Raw genomic sequence first — 18,129 nt, forward strand, 5'->3', positions numbered from 1 at the left:
GCCAACTGCACTTGGCGATGTGGTGAACGCAAGGTAAGTGTTTTTTTTTATTTAATTTTTCCTCTTTGTTGTCTGTGAACTCCCTCTCCACCCTGCCCCACTGCTTTTACCTTCAAGGGCCGCTCCTACTTTAAGGAGATTTTCAAAAATGTGGAATTGTTGGGACAAATGATTTGACTTATTTTACTTCCTCAGGTTTCGTTTTTTCCTCTTGCATTCTTTTAGTTTTTTCCTTTCTTCCATAAGGACCTATTTATTATCTGGCTTGGTGTTCTTGTTGTGTGAAGGCTCAACCTATAATTATATTTAAAAAAACTAATAGAATCATGGATTTCTTGCTACATTAGAAAAAAAAGTCGTTGTCGGGTCCTTGATGCCTATCATGCTCTGCTTGGCATCATGACTCAGCATACAGAGGTCTCGACAAGGCAGCGGCGTTCAAGGCCAGACAGACCGTACTGGGAAGCCAGCCCTTCCAAGTGTCACACATCTCGCGTTACTCTAACGCATTTTAAGTCACTGTACCCCATTAACGCAAGGAAACAGATTGTCCAGCAAATCAGCTTATGAAAAAAGTTGAGTGTTTTACCTCTTTTCATTGAAGAATCAGATTTTTTTATGAGGCTTAAGTGAGGCACACAAGGCAGGCTGTGCACATCAGCCAATGGATGTTGTGCTATACTTTGATGGGACCGGCTGATTCACCCTGATTGAAATGTGTTTTGATTGAGTTATGATGTTCTGAGCAGGTATACCTGCCTACCTTTCCTTGGTTCTAATTGGTCAGCATCAGTACCATGCACGTGTGTGAAGCCGGAAGGACTGCTACATTGCTTAATTTGAGCCAGTGCTTTCCAGTCCTCAGCACCAGCACTTAATTGGTTTCCGGTGCTCGGCACCCAAATGTCAACACCATACTTAGAACAATCCACCACATGGTGGTGCTGCTCATCTAATTTAGAGATTACCAGGACAACGGTAGTTTAGCTCTACAATATACATTAAAATTGCTTAAATACCTGAAGTCCCAGCCATTCCTTCAGCTTTGGGGACTTGGAATAATAATCTGAACTGTCACATTTACATGCGAGAGAGATGGATAGTAGTTGTTTTGGCAGTGATGACAAGGGCGATGGGTGGTGCAAGCTGCAGTGGACTCCTGGTCAGAGCCCTGGTACTTAATATTTTCAAATTAAGCACAGGACTGCTGCCCACTACAATGAGGTTTACTGCCAGACGACAAGTAGTGCCAGTGGTGCTGACATCAAGGAATGAAGTTCCCCAGTTGCCTCATTTGCAGAGTGACGGTGACTAAAAGGCTCCGGTTTGCTCAGGAATTATATCTTTAATTTCAAATTCCTGCTGCAGCCACCCCAGGCACTAAATGAAAGGACAAAGAGTGTCATCCATGACCTCCTCAACAAGTGCTGCCTTGCCCTGCTCGTGGGCGGTCACCTGGGGCTGTGTCGAGTGTCTGAAGGCGCAGGGCACGGCTGTAAAGACAGCGTGCCCTACGCCATGATGCCCTTGTCACCAGTTCTTCAATCTACATCTCAGCTGCATATTAGATACAACACTGACCTTTACTGTATGCAGAGAAGGGCCTCAGACTCATGTGGTCACTGTGCTAGCAGTCTGACCTCTTCGGACCCTCTGAGCAGCTGTCTGAAGGGAAAGAGTCTCCACAGACTGCAGCTACAGCGACCAGGTCGAGCAGCAGGAGGTACTATTTTCCTTGCACTGTCCAGTGACTGAGCTGGTAAGTCAAAGAGAAAGTGTTGTTTAATGTTCTTGCTGGAGAGAGATCAGAGTTTTGTTTAGTGTAAATTTTGACTCACCAGCAGTGCAGAGGGTTAATGTGCCTGCTGCAAAGAACGTGTATCATGCATTTCACAGAACGTAATGTTGCTAAATGGTGTTAGTTTGGGTACAAATGAATTCTTATTAACAAAGCCAACCCCCAACTACTGTGGTATGTTTTAAATCCTGAGTTTGTGCTCTCTGTACCAAATGCTCTTAAAATATACGGCCTATTAGTATCTGTAACATGCATGGCTCGAGTCGGGGGTACACGCGGGTGGACGGCGTATCCCTACTCTTTTCACAGGGTGGACGCGGTCACAGAAATAAGCTGAACGTGTCCCGGTGTAATTTTCAGACACCAGGACACGTTGAGCATATGACGTCATGGAGTCATTTGCATATTGTCAGTCCCCCACTTCTTTTTATAGGACTTGTGCCCTGATGACATGTGACTCCTAAACCTTGTAATCCTCATTGTTTTATGTAACATTTCCTAGACTGATTTACTCATGTATGATTCGTTGTCTATGGGTAGTGTGCTTGCAGTGTAAAGTGCTCTGACACCCTGTGCTAGTATGAGCAGCGCTAATAAACAAATTAAGTGTTTGTGACAAAGGGGCTATGGAGAGATGAGGGCACAGTTGGACAGTGGTTGTGATGGAAGCCGTGGAGAAGGAGGTCATTGAGCACCCAAAAGAATTGTTGCACCGCCATCTGCTGGTCCTGAGAGAATAAGTAATGCTTGTTGCTGTGCTATTTTAACCTCTTCGCTGCTGATGACGAGCTCAGCTCGTCATCAGCCACGGTAGTCGTGTGCTGATGACGAGCTGAGCTCGTCATCTAAAACGGCTCTTTGAATTTTGCCGCACACAGCGGGAAAAGCCGCCGCAGCGATGCGGTTAAGAATGATAGCTTTGTCTAGTTGGGAAGGTGTTGTAATCATTCTTGACTATATGTATGTATGGACTTTAATAGTACATTGCTTATTTTATAATGTTAGTGAAAATCCTTGGCAGTATTTCTTTTTATTTAACTGCATATGTGTTTGCATATATGCATAAAATGTTAATAAAGTACTGACTCACAGACGTGTTTATTGTTTAATATCATGGATACACAATTTCTTTTCTGTACGATCAGCTTACAAGGGCAGTAGGTTACTGCCCAACCATTCCAGGGCCTCATTTATGAAAAGTGACGCATCGCTGCGTGAAAACAGCGATGTGTCACTTTTCACTGCGCACTCCTTGCGACACCAATGATGCGTCATATTTAATGTATGACGCATCATGTCGCAAGGACTTACAGATATGTCAGTATTTCTGACGCATCTGTAAGAGCAAAAGTGACGCATTGCTGGAGTGTGTCACAAAAGTGACGCAACTCCAGCAATGCGTCCTTTCACATGGGGAAAGCCCCATGTGAAAGGGCTTGCGTCAGTCTTACGCCTGCTGTGAGGCAGGCGCAAGATTTTGACGCAACAGCATCCTAAAAGTGACGCAGTGAAATCTCATAGATTTCACTGCGTCACTATTACTAGGCTTTTTGCGGGGTAACGCCCCCTCTGCATACATTATACCTGACGCAGGTATAATGTGGCGCAGGGGTTTAAAAAGTGACGCATCTACCTAGATGCGTCACTTTTTAAATATGGCGCAACAAGGCGCATTTTGTACGCCGCTGGTGCGTCACAAAAAGTGACGCACCGGCGGCGCAAAACTGACGCAAGGCCTCATAAATAAGGGCCCAGGTGCTGTGCAGCAGTTTCAAGATCATCTTACAGTTTCTCGTTGCTCATATGGTTGTAATTTCTGATATTTATTGGTTTCTATGGACTTCAATGCTTGATTTTGCTCACGAGAAAGTGTCAACTTTCTACTGGACGGGCACTGGCTCAACAAGATTGCCAGGGCTGCTTTGGGTTCCCAATCCGGCTCTGTCTTCATTGCTACTTTGGTAGCAAGAGCATTAGTTTTAGCCAATTGGAAATTCAGGAGTCCCTACTCTTACCCGATGGTGGGTAAAAATGAGGAGGGTACAACTATACGAGAAACTTAATGCATTGATAATCCGATCTTTAGGAAGATTTGCGAAAAGTTGGAATTGTTGGTATGAATGATCTGGCCTCAGGTTTTTTTTTTCTGCACTCTGTCTTTTTCCTCTGATCTTATGCTCGGAATTTAGTTATTTTCTGTCTTGGTGTGCTAACTATTTTGCTGCTCAACATATAATCATGTTCACAATACTTATGGAATCATGTATTTCTTGCTAAATGATAACATAAAAAAAATAGAAAAAGACCGGAATTTCAAATAAAAGCCTGCACTCTGTTTTTACCATGAGCTCTACTGAAGGCCCATCCATATGTCTGCTAGACTCCCTAGTGCTTAAAAACTTAAAAAGCATATATAATTTGATTGCAGCATCTCACAGGTGGCCTTATCACTTCCAAAGTGGTAACAAGTCGTGTAAACATTTCTCTTGTTGTGAAGTGTCATAACCTTGGCTTCACACCCGCACAGGTTTCAGCCATTAACCCTGCTGCTATGTGGAAAACCTCTCATATAGCACATAATATTCATTTTCAGAGTTTTACATAGTACTGACCAGGCATACTGGGGTTCGGGCAACTGGACCGAAGCTTGATGAAGTTTTGCATTAACCCTTTGTGTGCTGGTGACGGAACCACTCCGTCACCAGCCACGGACGCGCTGTGCTAATGCTGGAGTGGTTCCATCATGGCCCGGATACCACGCCTGCACAGCAGAGATTTCGCACCTGCACTGAGCGTTCTATTGAGCAGGCGGGGCTGTAACAGAACCACTCCATCACAAGCACAGCGCGCCCATGGCTCGTGACGGAGTGGTTCCGTCACGAGCATGGTGGCGCCGCGCGGCCCCCCCTTCCCCAAGCGCTGCGGCGGAATTGCCGCCGCAGCCAAGGGGTTAAACAGAAATACACATGTTTTGGACCGAAAATAATAAACAAGAGTTTATTATTGTTTTATTTTTCTTTTTTTCGGCTGCTGGAAGGTGGGCGACGCTCCTCTGTCATAGCGGAGGAGCCACTGCTGACAGTGAGGGAGTCAATGGGCAATAGGGTTTGCTAGTGATACAACCAGTCAACAGTACGACGTTCAGTACCTCTAGCAGCCATTGGCTCAGACGCTGCTGCTGTACAGGGCCTTCATGACACAAGAGTGGTCTTGCCATATAGTTTACATGAAGTTTTATATTGTCATATCAATTAAGTCTAAAATCCCCCTTCTTTGCCCATAATGAGCAAGTATGGTTTGTTAATTTTCCAACATGTTGCATAGTCTTATTGGAGTAAGAAATCTTTTTTAATTTAAAAACAATAATAATTATAATTCTTTATATGGAACACCTATCTAGTTTGTTTTCTACATACCTGTTTCTTCCTTAATCTGTTCTATTTAGGGTCAATTAAGGTACTACTTACGCAGATTTGAAGGGCAAACGGTGAGAGTGCTAGTGATCCCTTTCTCTTATTTCTGCTAAGAGAACATGGTTTCAATTAGCAAACTGACACGCGTGAACCTGCAGTCAGTATCTCGGTTCCTATCTCTACGGATCAGTCTTCTGGGATCTAAAATCTCATTGTGGGTCATCTGAAGGCTCCACTTTTTATAGCCTTTTGGTTTTTCCCTAGAAGCTCAAGTGTTTGTTGCATTGAGCAAATACTTCTGCTCTGGAAGGAGACAATTGCAAGTCTTTTTGTTAAAGCAAGCCCTTGTCCCGTACATTGTTGGAATGTGAGGACTGGTAAAGCAGCAGATTCTGTTTCTTCTCTATTGAAATTCCTTTTTTCAACTGTGAAGGTCAGAAGAACACAGCTCCCTGTTGTAGCTGGATTATCCTGCAACCTTTTGATTTTCTTCCCTTCAAAGTTCTTCTGTTCCAGTTGGTTTCACCTGTGATTCCTGATCCAAAGACTACCCAAGTATCTAACTGTGGGATCCTTCAAGAGTAGTAATTACCCAGGTAGTAAGGAGAGCTCTAGCAGATGGTCTGGCTGGTAGCCTTGTAGCTTTGATGTTGCAAGGTGTAATTTGTGTAAGTATTAGTGTTTCTATGTGTGTCTGCAAGTGATCCCTGTTAGCAGGGATGGGTGTGTGAGGCTAAATTTCCTACATTGCATCACCGCCCCCCCCACCCCCTTACATTGAGTGTGTTCCTGTGCAGGGATATGTTAATCATTTTCCCTTCTGGAAAGAAGAAAAGTTCAGCTGAGCTTCCTCATATTACAAGACGGCTCAGTTTGTTCACTGTGCCTCTCTGCATTTCGCCCACATTCTGTCTGTTTGAAGCCTGTTTTTCTACAATGAGGCATGAAAGCTTTGTTAACGTTTAGTAACAGTAAAGAAAGCAAATTCTTTGATTTATGTGGCATTAGTTAATAGCATGACACCAAGGAGCCTGTTGGTGTGTGAGGGGTATTTTAAAAAACACTAAGTGCTCCCCACCACAGTAGGGATCACGTCCACCGTCCAAGTGGATTCTATTCTGTTTATGATATAGACCAAATCCACTTTCTTTTGTCTCCCTCCCTCCTTTGTTAAGAACATTAGTTAATAGTGCTCTGAAACTATAGACCAGGCTACTCCAACGAGTAGCTTGTGAGTTACCGGTAGCTCTCCACTTACCTGTTAGTACCTCTCCTGAGCACAGTCCAACTTACTAAATTAGAAACAAAATGGAAAAGTGTGTATTCAAGATGAATATGTGTGTATGTTTAGAACTCATAAGCTGAGGTTTGGAGGAGAATGATTGAATTTCAAAAATAACATTAAAGATGATATGAGGGATGGAAGGGGTTCCTCTCCTTCGGTTATTATATAGTAAAAAGAAGCTAGATTTCCTCCCACATGCCAGGAGAACAATGATCCGGATTTGGAGATACACTGTCGGGCAGATGGGGTGGCAAGGACGCTTGACCCAGGCGACCCCCTTGTGGCATGGCACTTATCTGCGCCAAGTAGTCGCCTTAACGGGATTTCGCAAATGGGATTTAATAGGTATCTCCACCCTTGGGGATGTGATGAAGGGCACCACACTGAAATCTTTCCAGCAGCTACAGGCGGAATTTCAATTAAATAAATCACAATTTTATGAATATCTACAGTTCCGTCACGCCCTCACTCCCACAATCCACACCCTGGACACCCTTCCAGAATTCCACCCATTGGAGGGCTGCTTTCTCATGGGGGATTCAACAGCTCATAAAATTAGACAGATACACCAGACCCTGACACCACATGCCAAAACGACCATTCATAAGACCAGAGGGGCGTGGGAGGCAGATATTCCAGACATGTCAGATGATGACTGGGCCAAGGCCATAGTCAGTCCTCAGGGTGGCGCTGTCTCCTCTCGATACCGCCTCATACAATTTAAATATATACACTGAGTGTATTATACCCGACTCTGTCTCTGGAAGATGAGTCATACAATCCCCCCAATGCCTACGCTGTGGCAGTGATGAGGGAACGTTCATTCACACGTATGGGACTGTACTGTATTATAGCCTTTTTGGAGTAGGTTTTCGGCCTGTCTTGGCGAGGTGTTCTCCTGGGATTTGCCATTCGACCCCAAACTGTTCTTATTACACAGCACTGATGCGATTGGGGGAAATTGGTACAAGCAACACCTATTATTCCTGGCACATTCCTTGGCTTAGCAGGATATTGCTTTAATGTGGAAGGGAACATCTCCCCCACGATAGGGAAATGGCGGACAGAACTCGATAGATGCATGGGGGCGGAGATTGCGGTTTTTCAAGCTAGAGGTTGTCTCTTAAAACACAGGAAAATATTGTCCTGATGGGCAGAATACCGGGGCATAGATCTTCCCCTCCTTCCCACCCAAACCCTCTGAGGTGTTTGTTTTCCCATACGTTCCAGGTTACAGTACGCTACATTCAACACCATAGCTCAAGCGACACGAAAACTAAAACATTTTTAACACATTTTACAGGTACTGGAATTGTCCACGCAAAGTTGTTCTTGTTATAAATGTTATTGGCACTAAGTTTGTATACAAAATCTAGTACTCTCGATTTATCCGATGTTTCACTATGTATATGCAGGGCAGTAGCCCAACTGTTACCATTTAAACTCAGTAAAATATGTTGGGAAAAAAAGATGATATTTGAGCAAGATATCACACAGCACTGGGGAGATCTGTTTTTAATATTGTTAACTTGGTGCCAGGGGCAAAGCAACTATGGCTGTTATATTTTACCCATGGAGAGGCATTCTACATTGACAACGCGTTTTTTGCATTACTGCTGGCAACCGTGCCTGATGCACTAAGCTGATCAGTACTGTATCTTGCGAATGGAAGCCACTCATGTAGACTGATTTGGTCACTATTACAACACTTAGCAATACAGTAGCTCGGATTTATTTTCATTGAACCTAAATAGCTCTTATTAATATAAATGTTGGAGACCACATTGGAGACCCCTGCTATAGACAACTTAACATTTTACACAGGCCTTTACTCCTGCCCTCAGATGCTACAATGACAGGAAAAACAGCTGCAACAACAGCTACAACCAGAGTTTAGGGAAAACAACATCTGCCAGAACAGCAGAGCCACAGAAATAATGACAACTGCTACCACAGCAGGGATCAAAACACAAACATTGGTTGCAACCAACATGTCCACAACAGAAGCCACAGCAGCCAACTCCAGCAAAAACAATGGCTGCCAACAGTTACTAAAACCTACGCAGCAACAGTAGCCACAGATGGGACCCCATTTGACATCATGGTATGTACTCCAGCAGCAACAACAACTGCCAACAGCTGCCACTAAAGACAAAGCAAAAGCAGTGACAACTGCTGCCACCACAGCAGGTAACACAGCTGCTGTTATGGAGGTATGGACCACAGCAGTGACCACAGTTTTAACCACTGCGAAAAGCAAGGAAGTCATGAGTGGGGCACCTGCATTGACCTCAAACACTGGTTTGGACTGCATTCCAATCTATTATTTATTTTCTTTTTCTTGCTCTTTCACTAGCAACAGAGGCCAACCATATGCCAATCAGCTTTGGTCCAGCACTAATAGGAACAGTACGCCCTGAACTGTATACCCTCTGAACAGGAATGCAAGCAACCCAGGCCAGTTATTGCTTTGTTGAGCCTTATCTTTGAAGTGAAGCTCAAGTCTGATGGGACAAGACCCAAGTCAAAGCACACACTTGGCACTTACAGTGTCTCCCTGGGAAAAACAAATAGGATTTGACAAAGTCTTTATTGCAAGCTTGCTGTTGTAAACACAGACATGCACAATTGCACACTGGAATGCAATCTGCCTCTTTCTATGCTTCCACTGTCAGTGCCCTGGTTTAACTCTGCAAGCTTGTGGGGCATGCAGCAGGTTACTTGGGAGCTTCTTTACAAGCTCCTTGCGCCGCCGGTGCATGCCTTTTTTTGACGCACATGTTGCACATTTTGCTGCCGCATATTTACAAGGACAGTAAAAGCTACCCTGTGTGGCTGCCCTGTCCTTGTAAATACAGTTTCTTTACACGCAGCACTTTGCGTAAAAAGGATGTTCAATGGGCATGTTGTGGGTGTTCTCACCCAACAGCCATGGAACCAGACACATTTCCAGATTTACAGGAAATCGTAAACCTAGAAATGTGTCTAAATGCAACGCCTCCCCAGGGGAGGCGTAGGGAGGCGCAATGAGGAGGAATGTATTAATTTCTCCTAGTTTTATTTTTCTTTCTATGCGTGCTGCATTCTGCAGCACACATAGAACGAGGAAATCACCTCTTAGGATTGTTTATATGGAGGAAGGTGTTGCTTTCTACACATAAACAATCATTAAAAAAATTAATTTCGGATTCTTTATGTGCAGGAAGGGACGTGCATGTAAACAATCATCCTTATGATGCAGGCATACTTGTACCATGGTGCAAGGGTGCCTGCGTTGCGCATGGCAACTAATAGTGTGCCAGCGCAGGGGAGAGCAAAGGATCCGTCATATCTTTGTAGATATGACGCATCCCTGTCCTTCGAAAGTGCCGCAGCGTGGCGTAGTCAAAGGGCTTGTGGTGCCACACTGCAACACTTTCTTGTAAATGAGGCCCATAGAAACATGGCACAATTCTCTTTCCATATTTGTGCATGCCCTTGTTGGAATATATCAGCAATTAAAAACATCAACATCTTCGCATTTTATAAACCCAGAGAAGATTAAAAAGATTATTGTAATGTGATAAGTGCAAATACTAAACATGTTAACATGCAATGCATGGCAAGAGTAATTATTATGGGGTAATTACAAAGGTAGAAACAGTGCTCAATTTGAGCATGTGGTTTCCAGTGCTGAACAACAACTCTTAATTGTCAACACCAGCACTGATGACAGCCTGACCCATGGTGGCACTGTTTGTCTACTTTAACACCTTAGCAGCTATGGAACGTCCAGCTCCAGTGCTGAACGTTCCATTGCGCAGGTGCAGTTGGAACGTCCAACGGCCGACGGCAGCACTCCCGAGGTAGTGGTGCCGTCGGCCGTTGGACGGGCGCAGCACTTATGAGGTTAAAGATAAACACAACAATAGTTGTTTATTAATCCAATATACATTAAAAGTGACTAATACCTGCTGCCATAGCCATTCTTATAGCTTCGGGGTCCTGGAATATTCTGAACTGTCACACTTGTGGGACTGTGATGGTTAGTAGTTGTGATGGTAAAGTCATTGGCAGTACGGGCAGGCAAATATGTGGTGCAAGCAACAGTGGCCTCCTGAAAAGGGTCCTGGCACTTTTTGTTTTTGATTTTTACAAATTAAGCACTAGGTATAAAGTAATTACTGCTGAACATTACACAGTTCAAAAAGAGCTGTATCTGCTGATTTCAACAAAAACACCAGGAACACAACGCTCTCATTGCAAGCCGCTTACCTTTAAAGGTGATATGTGAGACTGGAGAACATATCCATGCACATTCTCTATTTGGGATAAGTTTTTTTCTGACACATGCACAAGCTCCGGACCTTGCACTTCATGGGTTAATCGAGGCAATGTATGATCATGCGGATGATTATCATCATCTTGGTATTGATACTTCTGTGGGAAGGAGAAAAACAGAATTGGAATCACACATTACCTGCAATAACAGTGTTTGGTGGCAGAGGCTAAAACATGTAAAGGTGACAAAAGTAGCCACCACAAGCATGCAAATGTATTCAACTAAATTACAGGGATAGCAGAAGTGATGCCTCTCTTCTGTTTAACACTTCTTCCAGAGGATTCTCTCCCTCACACCTAATAACCTCCTATTTGCCACTGTGAGATGGGCAACTATGATAAAAACATAGAATTATATCTAAGAAGCTAAGCATGGCTCTATGTGGCCACTAAACCAGGGATAGCAAGGCATAGTAAACGCATAGTAAACAAAATGCCATGAGTAGTAGCTACTGTTCCTACATGACACCCATAGAAATTGTTTCAAAAATGTGCTTCCTGTTCTGGAGGAAATGTCGCAGAAATTGCTCAATTGATACATATTATATGGTCACATCTGAATTGGGTTAGAAGACGTCACAATATTCTTAATTGGGGACACTCTAAATACTTTCCTTAATAGTAAGCCTGGGCGGAGTTCGCAGAAGTGCAAAAAAAACTCCACCATGCTACGTGGAGCTCCGCAAGCGGCGGAGTGTGTGAGAAAATGCAGTTCGCTGTCATTTTCAGAGCCGGGGGTTTGTCCATGCTGTAAAATTACCCTGAACGTCACCATGCACAGCGCAAGCGGGTCCTGCTTCCTTTCTGCCACTCAAGTAGATTTTCTACTCGAGCAGCAGCTTTCTCAATGCGAACGGGTGGATTCTCAACATGAGCCGTGGTGAGCATACGCAGCCACTCGCATAGAGAAAACAAACCGCCCGCACTTAGAAATCTCGCTGGAGGGTTGATTTCCCTCGCACTTGCCAACTTGACGTTGATGAGGGTGAATGAGGAAAAATCTCACCAGGAGGTGAATTTTCTTCGCTCGTGATCGCCAACTTGATGCTGACGAGCGCGAGCGAGGAATAAACTTTTCCGAACTATGTGAGCTCCGTGTAACACAGAGTGTGGAAAACTCTGCAAACTCAGCGGGTGGAGGGGAGTTCACTGCCCAGGCTTACTCAATAGATACTTATTTTATTTACTGGGCCAAATGTATTTTTCATACATGTTTCCATCTACACTTTCATGTCTGTTCTACCACATGAACAAGATATTGAGTTTGTGAGAGCACTGCAATGTTACTATAGTCTGCTTGTCGTGGCTCTATATTTTCACACCAACATTTTAAATCCTTTTATGATAAGGTAGAAGGATCTTTACATGGCATTCAGTTGATTTCTTTAATTGACACCAACTGCAGGAGGGTAAGTTGAAGGTTAAAATCAAATCAGTTTTTTTTCACTTGGTGAAAAACCTGAAATTGGGTCCAGTATCGTCGAGTAGAAAGGAGAATACACAGTTGGGCCAAGCATTGGTGGGGGAGCGTTGCTGTTTAATATATAACATATCTGTAAAATAATTTGGGTACTGATCCATAAACCTCAGTTGGAAGTTTATTCCTGTGTGTTTATTTTGACGTCAATAGGACATTTCCTACTGCTTCTCAATTAACAAAGGCTTTCAGGAGTAAACTGTAGAAGCTGTGACTGTCTCAGTGGGTCCATGGGACTCCTGGAATTATTTTGAGGATTCCATGTTTGAATAAAAAGTATTCATGGTCATATTTTTAAATCCACAAATCCCTAAACAGTACATTTGCACTTAATGACTTTTTCTTTTTTATCCATGTGGGAAGTATTTTTCCCATAAAGAAGCCCCTTCTGGTAAATTATTACCCATGTTATGGGTGTCCTGTTTCCATTTCCACCCTAGATACAGTTATACTCCTTCCTATACTTCCAAGGAGGGCTAGAATGGCAATGGACTATGATATAGTTAGTGAGTATTAACATGCACATAGGTGTATCAATGTGTCCAACTTCCCATGTCAAAATTGTAAGTTAATATGTTGTGAATCCCAAAGGTTTTCGTTTCCCTATTAAAACTAGTAATTTGCACACTACATTCAAAGTGCATTAGTCTCATATATGCTTTCGTAGATTGGATCCTAATATGGCGGGTGTGGTTTGGAGCAAAACAAACACACACGACACAAACGGAGAAAAGAACAGCTTGGAATAGTGCTAGGAATTAACGTTTGGAACACAAATGTTGAGCCGCCATAAAATGCATTTGATTGACAGAACATGATTCTTTTTAACACACTTAAATATAACTGATATATGCATACACTGGCAAGAATATTTTTACGTTTAAAAAAAAAATAATTACCAAACGAAGGCACCATCAGGCATGTGAAATAAAAATGCTGCTCGTCTAGTTATGGGAAACTCACAACTTGTGCAAAACAAAAGAAGAGTGTCATATGCAAAGGTGTCTATGTAAAGACACAGAGGCAAAGACTGTGAAAAAGGTTTGTAGAAAGATACCCTCTTGTTGACACATTGGAAACCTTCAAGGGTTTTGTGGGAATCCCTCACTCACCAACCTGGAGGGGGGTGGATCCACGGGGTCCGGAGCAGGAGAAGCTAGGTGCCAAGCGGGTGCCAGGCGTTGCGGGCGGTGTGCCATTTTCGCCTCCACCCCCCTCCCGAGACCCATGGGGCGTGGATCTTTTACTACGCAAACTATACAGGTTCCTCTGAGTGGAGGTAAATCCCACAACTTGTGGTTTGTGTTCTGTTTTTCACCCTTTTTTACACATAAAACAGTTTTTAACTTTCAAGTCCTTTGGTAGGGTGGGCCTTAGCGCGCCCATACCGCCGAGGTACACGCTACACGGTCCTGACGAATGCCCACGTAATTCTTACACTTAGAAAGGGCAGAAACATGTTGACCCCACTTTAAGTGGAAACTCCGATCATAATTTGTGGTAATTTTTTCCACACATATTCTTTTTTAACCATGTCTAAACTGACCAGTAAATAAATCATTTTGAGTGGTACAGCATTAGACATTTTTAACATCACTTTTCACATCAACTGTCACAAAATCCAGCTCCACAGTAATCTGGCGTTGTAGCACACCAGGGAGGCATTCGGCTTCTCCTGGTGGGCCCGATGATGAAGCATGTCACCAACCAGGTTGGTGAGTGAGGGCTTCCCACAAAACTCTTGAAGGTTTCCAATGTGTCAACAAGAGGGTATCTTTCTACAATCCTTTTTCACAGTCTTTGCCTCTGTGTCTTTACATAGACACCTTTGCATATGACACTCTTCTTTTGTTTTGCAAACGTAACCCGGGGGAATAAGAGTGCCTTACACCCTCTCTCTCTCTCTGATTGTTTCATAAACTCACAACTTGGTCACATTTAATGCTACAAAATATTTGTACTTAGCACAATTTTACCTGTGAACAAGCCTTATTTACCAAATAATTATTTGCTAAAAGTAGCATTTTACACGAGTTTTATTCTTCAAAATCCTAATGTAGCGTTTTTTTTCATTCGTTTTATTTTTTTTTTAAGTTTAGCCTCTTTGTAAACTTCAAAAGTTGAACAACTTGAAGTGAACTTCAAGTTGTTGAAGTCATAAAACTGTGGCCACTCTGGATATTAACTTCTGCACATACACTCAGCAGCACTGATACCAAGAAGCAAGCATTAAAGTGACAGCAGCAGAGGGTTTGATTCAGATGGAGACTGTAAACCCGTTATAAAAAGTCCTCTGTGCTAACAAAAGAGCTGCACTAGAGCATTCCACACACATACAAATACACATTGGTCCTCTATCATTAGAGGTCCAAAGAGCCATCTTCGTCGAAGTCAATTATATATTAGAGTCAAGACTTCAATTGCTGCCCATCCTGGCCACCTATTTACTTTGCAATACAAAATGCAAAGAAACACGATACATGCATTATTTCAGATATGAGTTTTACATAAATGCAAAAAGTGTATTTCTGAAAAAGGCACAGCGCGCTCCACAGTCGGTAGCAGATGGAAAGCACATCTGCGTTACCTAGGTGTGAAATTCTGCTAATTAAAGAAAATCATGTAAAATTGTACAGTTCACATTTGGGAAGCGATAGTGTATATTGGGACTCCATTTGAAAAAGCTAAAAAGTATTATGCAAGAAAGTGACAGAAACTACATAGCAACGCACTGGCAAGGAAAATGAAAAATAAGGCCAAAGATTTCTGAAATAAATCTGACAAAGTGCAGGGATTCAAGGTGGAAAGTTTCAGCAGTTTTTCTCTAAGTGGCTATTTTTAGGTCTTCCTCACAGCTCTTGCTCTCTCTTTTTGGCAAACAGACCTAATGTAAAGAATACAGGCATCGAGTGGACTTTGGGTTGGCTCCTTGATCTTGGCTCAATGGCTTTCTTCTTTGAGTTACTTGTTCCTGATTCAATGGCTTTCCTCCCTATTCTTGTGTTGTGCCTCTAAAGGAGAATTTCAGCTTCACTGTGTTTTTGATTGTATGAGTTCCATTGCTGAAGCCAAGACCTTGTATTGGGGTGCACTCTTTTATTGGGTGCACTCTTGTTTTCTCCCCCTCTCTCTTCCTATTTTACCTGCTCCCCTTCACCTTTCCTCCTCGTTATGTAAATTCTTATGGGCGCTTCACTGGATTGTGTGTCCAGAAAAGGGTGAAATATTTAGTGAATAACAGTAAAATATTGCGCAACTTGTCCACCCCTGTTTCTATCTTTTATGGAGAGGTTTTGATCTTGACAGATCCCAATAAATTTCATGGAGGTGATGGCATAAAGGGTAACTTGTATAAAGGGAGTGTCCTGCGCCAATGAGAAGAACAGGAGAGAAAAGGGCACCTCTTTACCACTGCCATCCCTTCCTTCTTGCCCATTTAAGTGCCGGAACACCCTCCTGTTTATTACTCATCCCTCCTGTGTAAATGAGTGAACAATCACAGCGCGCTTAGATGTGGGTGGTTGTTGATACCAACAATGCCCTTCCTACATCTCTGCAGCTCTAAACCTTCCCCTAAATGAACCATGTGGAAGTAGTTCAGCCACACGGTAAAACAAGCATTTGCAATGCAATGCAAATAATGCAACGCTAATAGCTCAAACTTTCAGTAATGAAAGACCAATTGCACTGGAAATGCTTGTTTAATGTTACAGTGCTATTGTAAAGCGCCCTGACGCCTTTGCTGTATCCATATAACTCTGGCAATTCTCCAAAGAAAATAAAGGGATTTCTATCCATGAACAAGGCCAACGCCTCCCAAAGGCAGGTATCACAAGTCACATCATCCACATTTACTATAATAAGTCAACGTCATTGATTATGAATATGTACACAAACTCACTGTGATGTAAGTGACAAACGTCAGAGCACAAACTCAAAATCATCCTGTAGAAGAAAAGAGCTCAACATACAAAGCCCCTATAAGTGAAAAGTAAGCACTCAAGGACTATTCTGTGATGAAGTTCATATATTCCAGAGCACTGTCAATATTATGTCATCACAGCTGTTCACCACGTTCAAAGACGGGTCTTAACTCAAGTGCAACACAACATGGATCTACACCTAAGGAGACGCAACCTATGGAACACGTGTGTGGCATGGAGAGAAAATGTTGAAAGCTAACATCTCCCCAACTAATTATAGTGACAGAAAAGTTTGCAGATAATCTACAGTGCCCTAAATATTTGCAGATGTGAACTCCAAGCCATTCTTGAGAAACACAGGATACACTTCTGAGTACTGATTGTGTGTTGAACAAGGAAATAGCCAGGGCCACTGGAATTATGCTGCAGGTTAGGGCCAAATTATGCTGGAGGGTTGAGTAAATTATGTGGCACGAAAAGTCAAACTATGCAGCATAGTGTGGCATATTTTGTAAAAGTATTACTCCATTATGCTGACATTTTTAAACTTGGTATCACTGTCTGGGCATTAGTTGGACATCATTAGTACCAGTTTAGCACTCAAATATAGCAATAAGCAAAAGAAAGTTGACCAGTCCAGCTTTATACTGCACTATGGCATTTCCTTTCATCATGTACTAGCACCAGAGCAGCTTGCACCATGTGATCATTTAATCAGCAAGGACAGACGCCTTCAGCATTTCATTTAAACGAGACGTATCAGAGGTCTAACAACCACACTGAGGAGCTCAGTTGATTTATAATATGGGACTAGAGTGAGCATGAGAAATGCAATTATTTCTAAGTGAAATGTTAGACACTTAACAAGCCCAAACAAGCACAACTTTGCATTTAGGTCAGAGTTGATGGATTGATGCCACTCATCAAGCAGGGAGATCTGGTTGCCTGCCTTACATTTTAAAGACCGTTATCTTAGGACACCCTAAAAAATACAACTTAACGTATCCTCCTTTGCAGAGGTAAAATATGCGACACACTCACCCCTTGAATACTTATTTGTAGATTAATTGAAATGACCACAGTTTTCATGCAGTGTGTGTAAAAATAAGTAAATATAAAAAGTAGTCTTCCTTTTAAAGAAAACATGATGTCCCTTTATTTTTAGAGACTATTACAGTGACTGAGTCCGCCATGCAAGCAGTTTCAGATACATTTGTATAAAAAGGCACACTGAGCAGCATGTAGTGATAGTCTACTTCAGAACAAGTGCAGAAACGTGCAACCTTCAGGCGCCCTCGAAATTGTTTGCTGAGGCTCCGAAGCAACGAGTTTCGCATGTTGAACGCTAGCAGTCGGGTCATCGTCAACCCTTACATTCAGTCTTTAAACCTTGCATGTGAAAAATGTATCATTTACCATTATGAGGTAAGAGCAGTAGGGTTTATTGTTTGCCAGGAAGCAAAACTTTACTTTAGACCAAGTAATTGGTGCACTGATTGCTGCTGCATAGTTAGCCTTTATAAATGCACGAGTGCAAAGATTACGTAATGTAGTTAAACGTTGTAACAGAAGGCAAACTTGACCAGAGCGGTAGATGTGAGACAGTTAGCAAAGATAATATTTAGTTTAACCGCAGCACGATTTCCGCCGCTGTACGGCAATTTTAATCAGTGGGGCGTCGCGAGCACTACGGAGGTAGTGCTGGCTGTAAAGGGCTGTGGCGGGCCCTAGGCCCTCATGCTGGCAAGCACTCATGCACTGACGCAGGACACACTGGAGGTATGGTGCAACTGGCCCAGAGCACGTGCGCTCGGCCTCTTTTATTGATCCTGTGTCACATGACCAGTGACATCAGTGGTGGGTGGGTGTTCAGTGTGAATACATGCTTCAGCACTAGACTGCTGACTTGTGCT

General features: G+C 42.9%; 1 protein-coding gene across 1 annotated transcript in view; it reads right to left on the reverse strand.

Moving 5' to 3' along the window:
* The window catches only part of LOC147696853 (disks large homolog 2-like), a 1,652,766-nt gene that overhangs the window by 1,497,338 nt on the left and 137,299 nt on the right, over positions 1-18,129 (reverse strand). The window contains exon 2 of the mRNA XM_086936079.1: positions 10,751-10,915. Coding sequence (XP_086792205.1) covers positions 10,751-10,915 — 165 coding nt within the window. The remainder of the gene's footprint in view (positions 1-10,750; positions 10,916-18,129) is intronic.

This window comes from Lissotriton vulgaris, chromosome 8, assembly GCF_964263255.1.
Source record: "Lissotriton vulgaris chromosome 8, aLisVul1.2, whole genome shotgun sequence".
Taxonomy (NCBI): Eukaryota; Metazoa; Chordata; class Amphibia; order Caudata; family Salamandridae; genus Lissotriton; species Lissotriton vulgaris.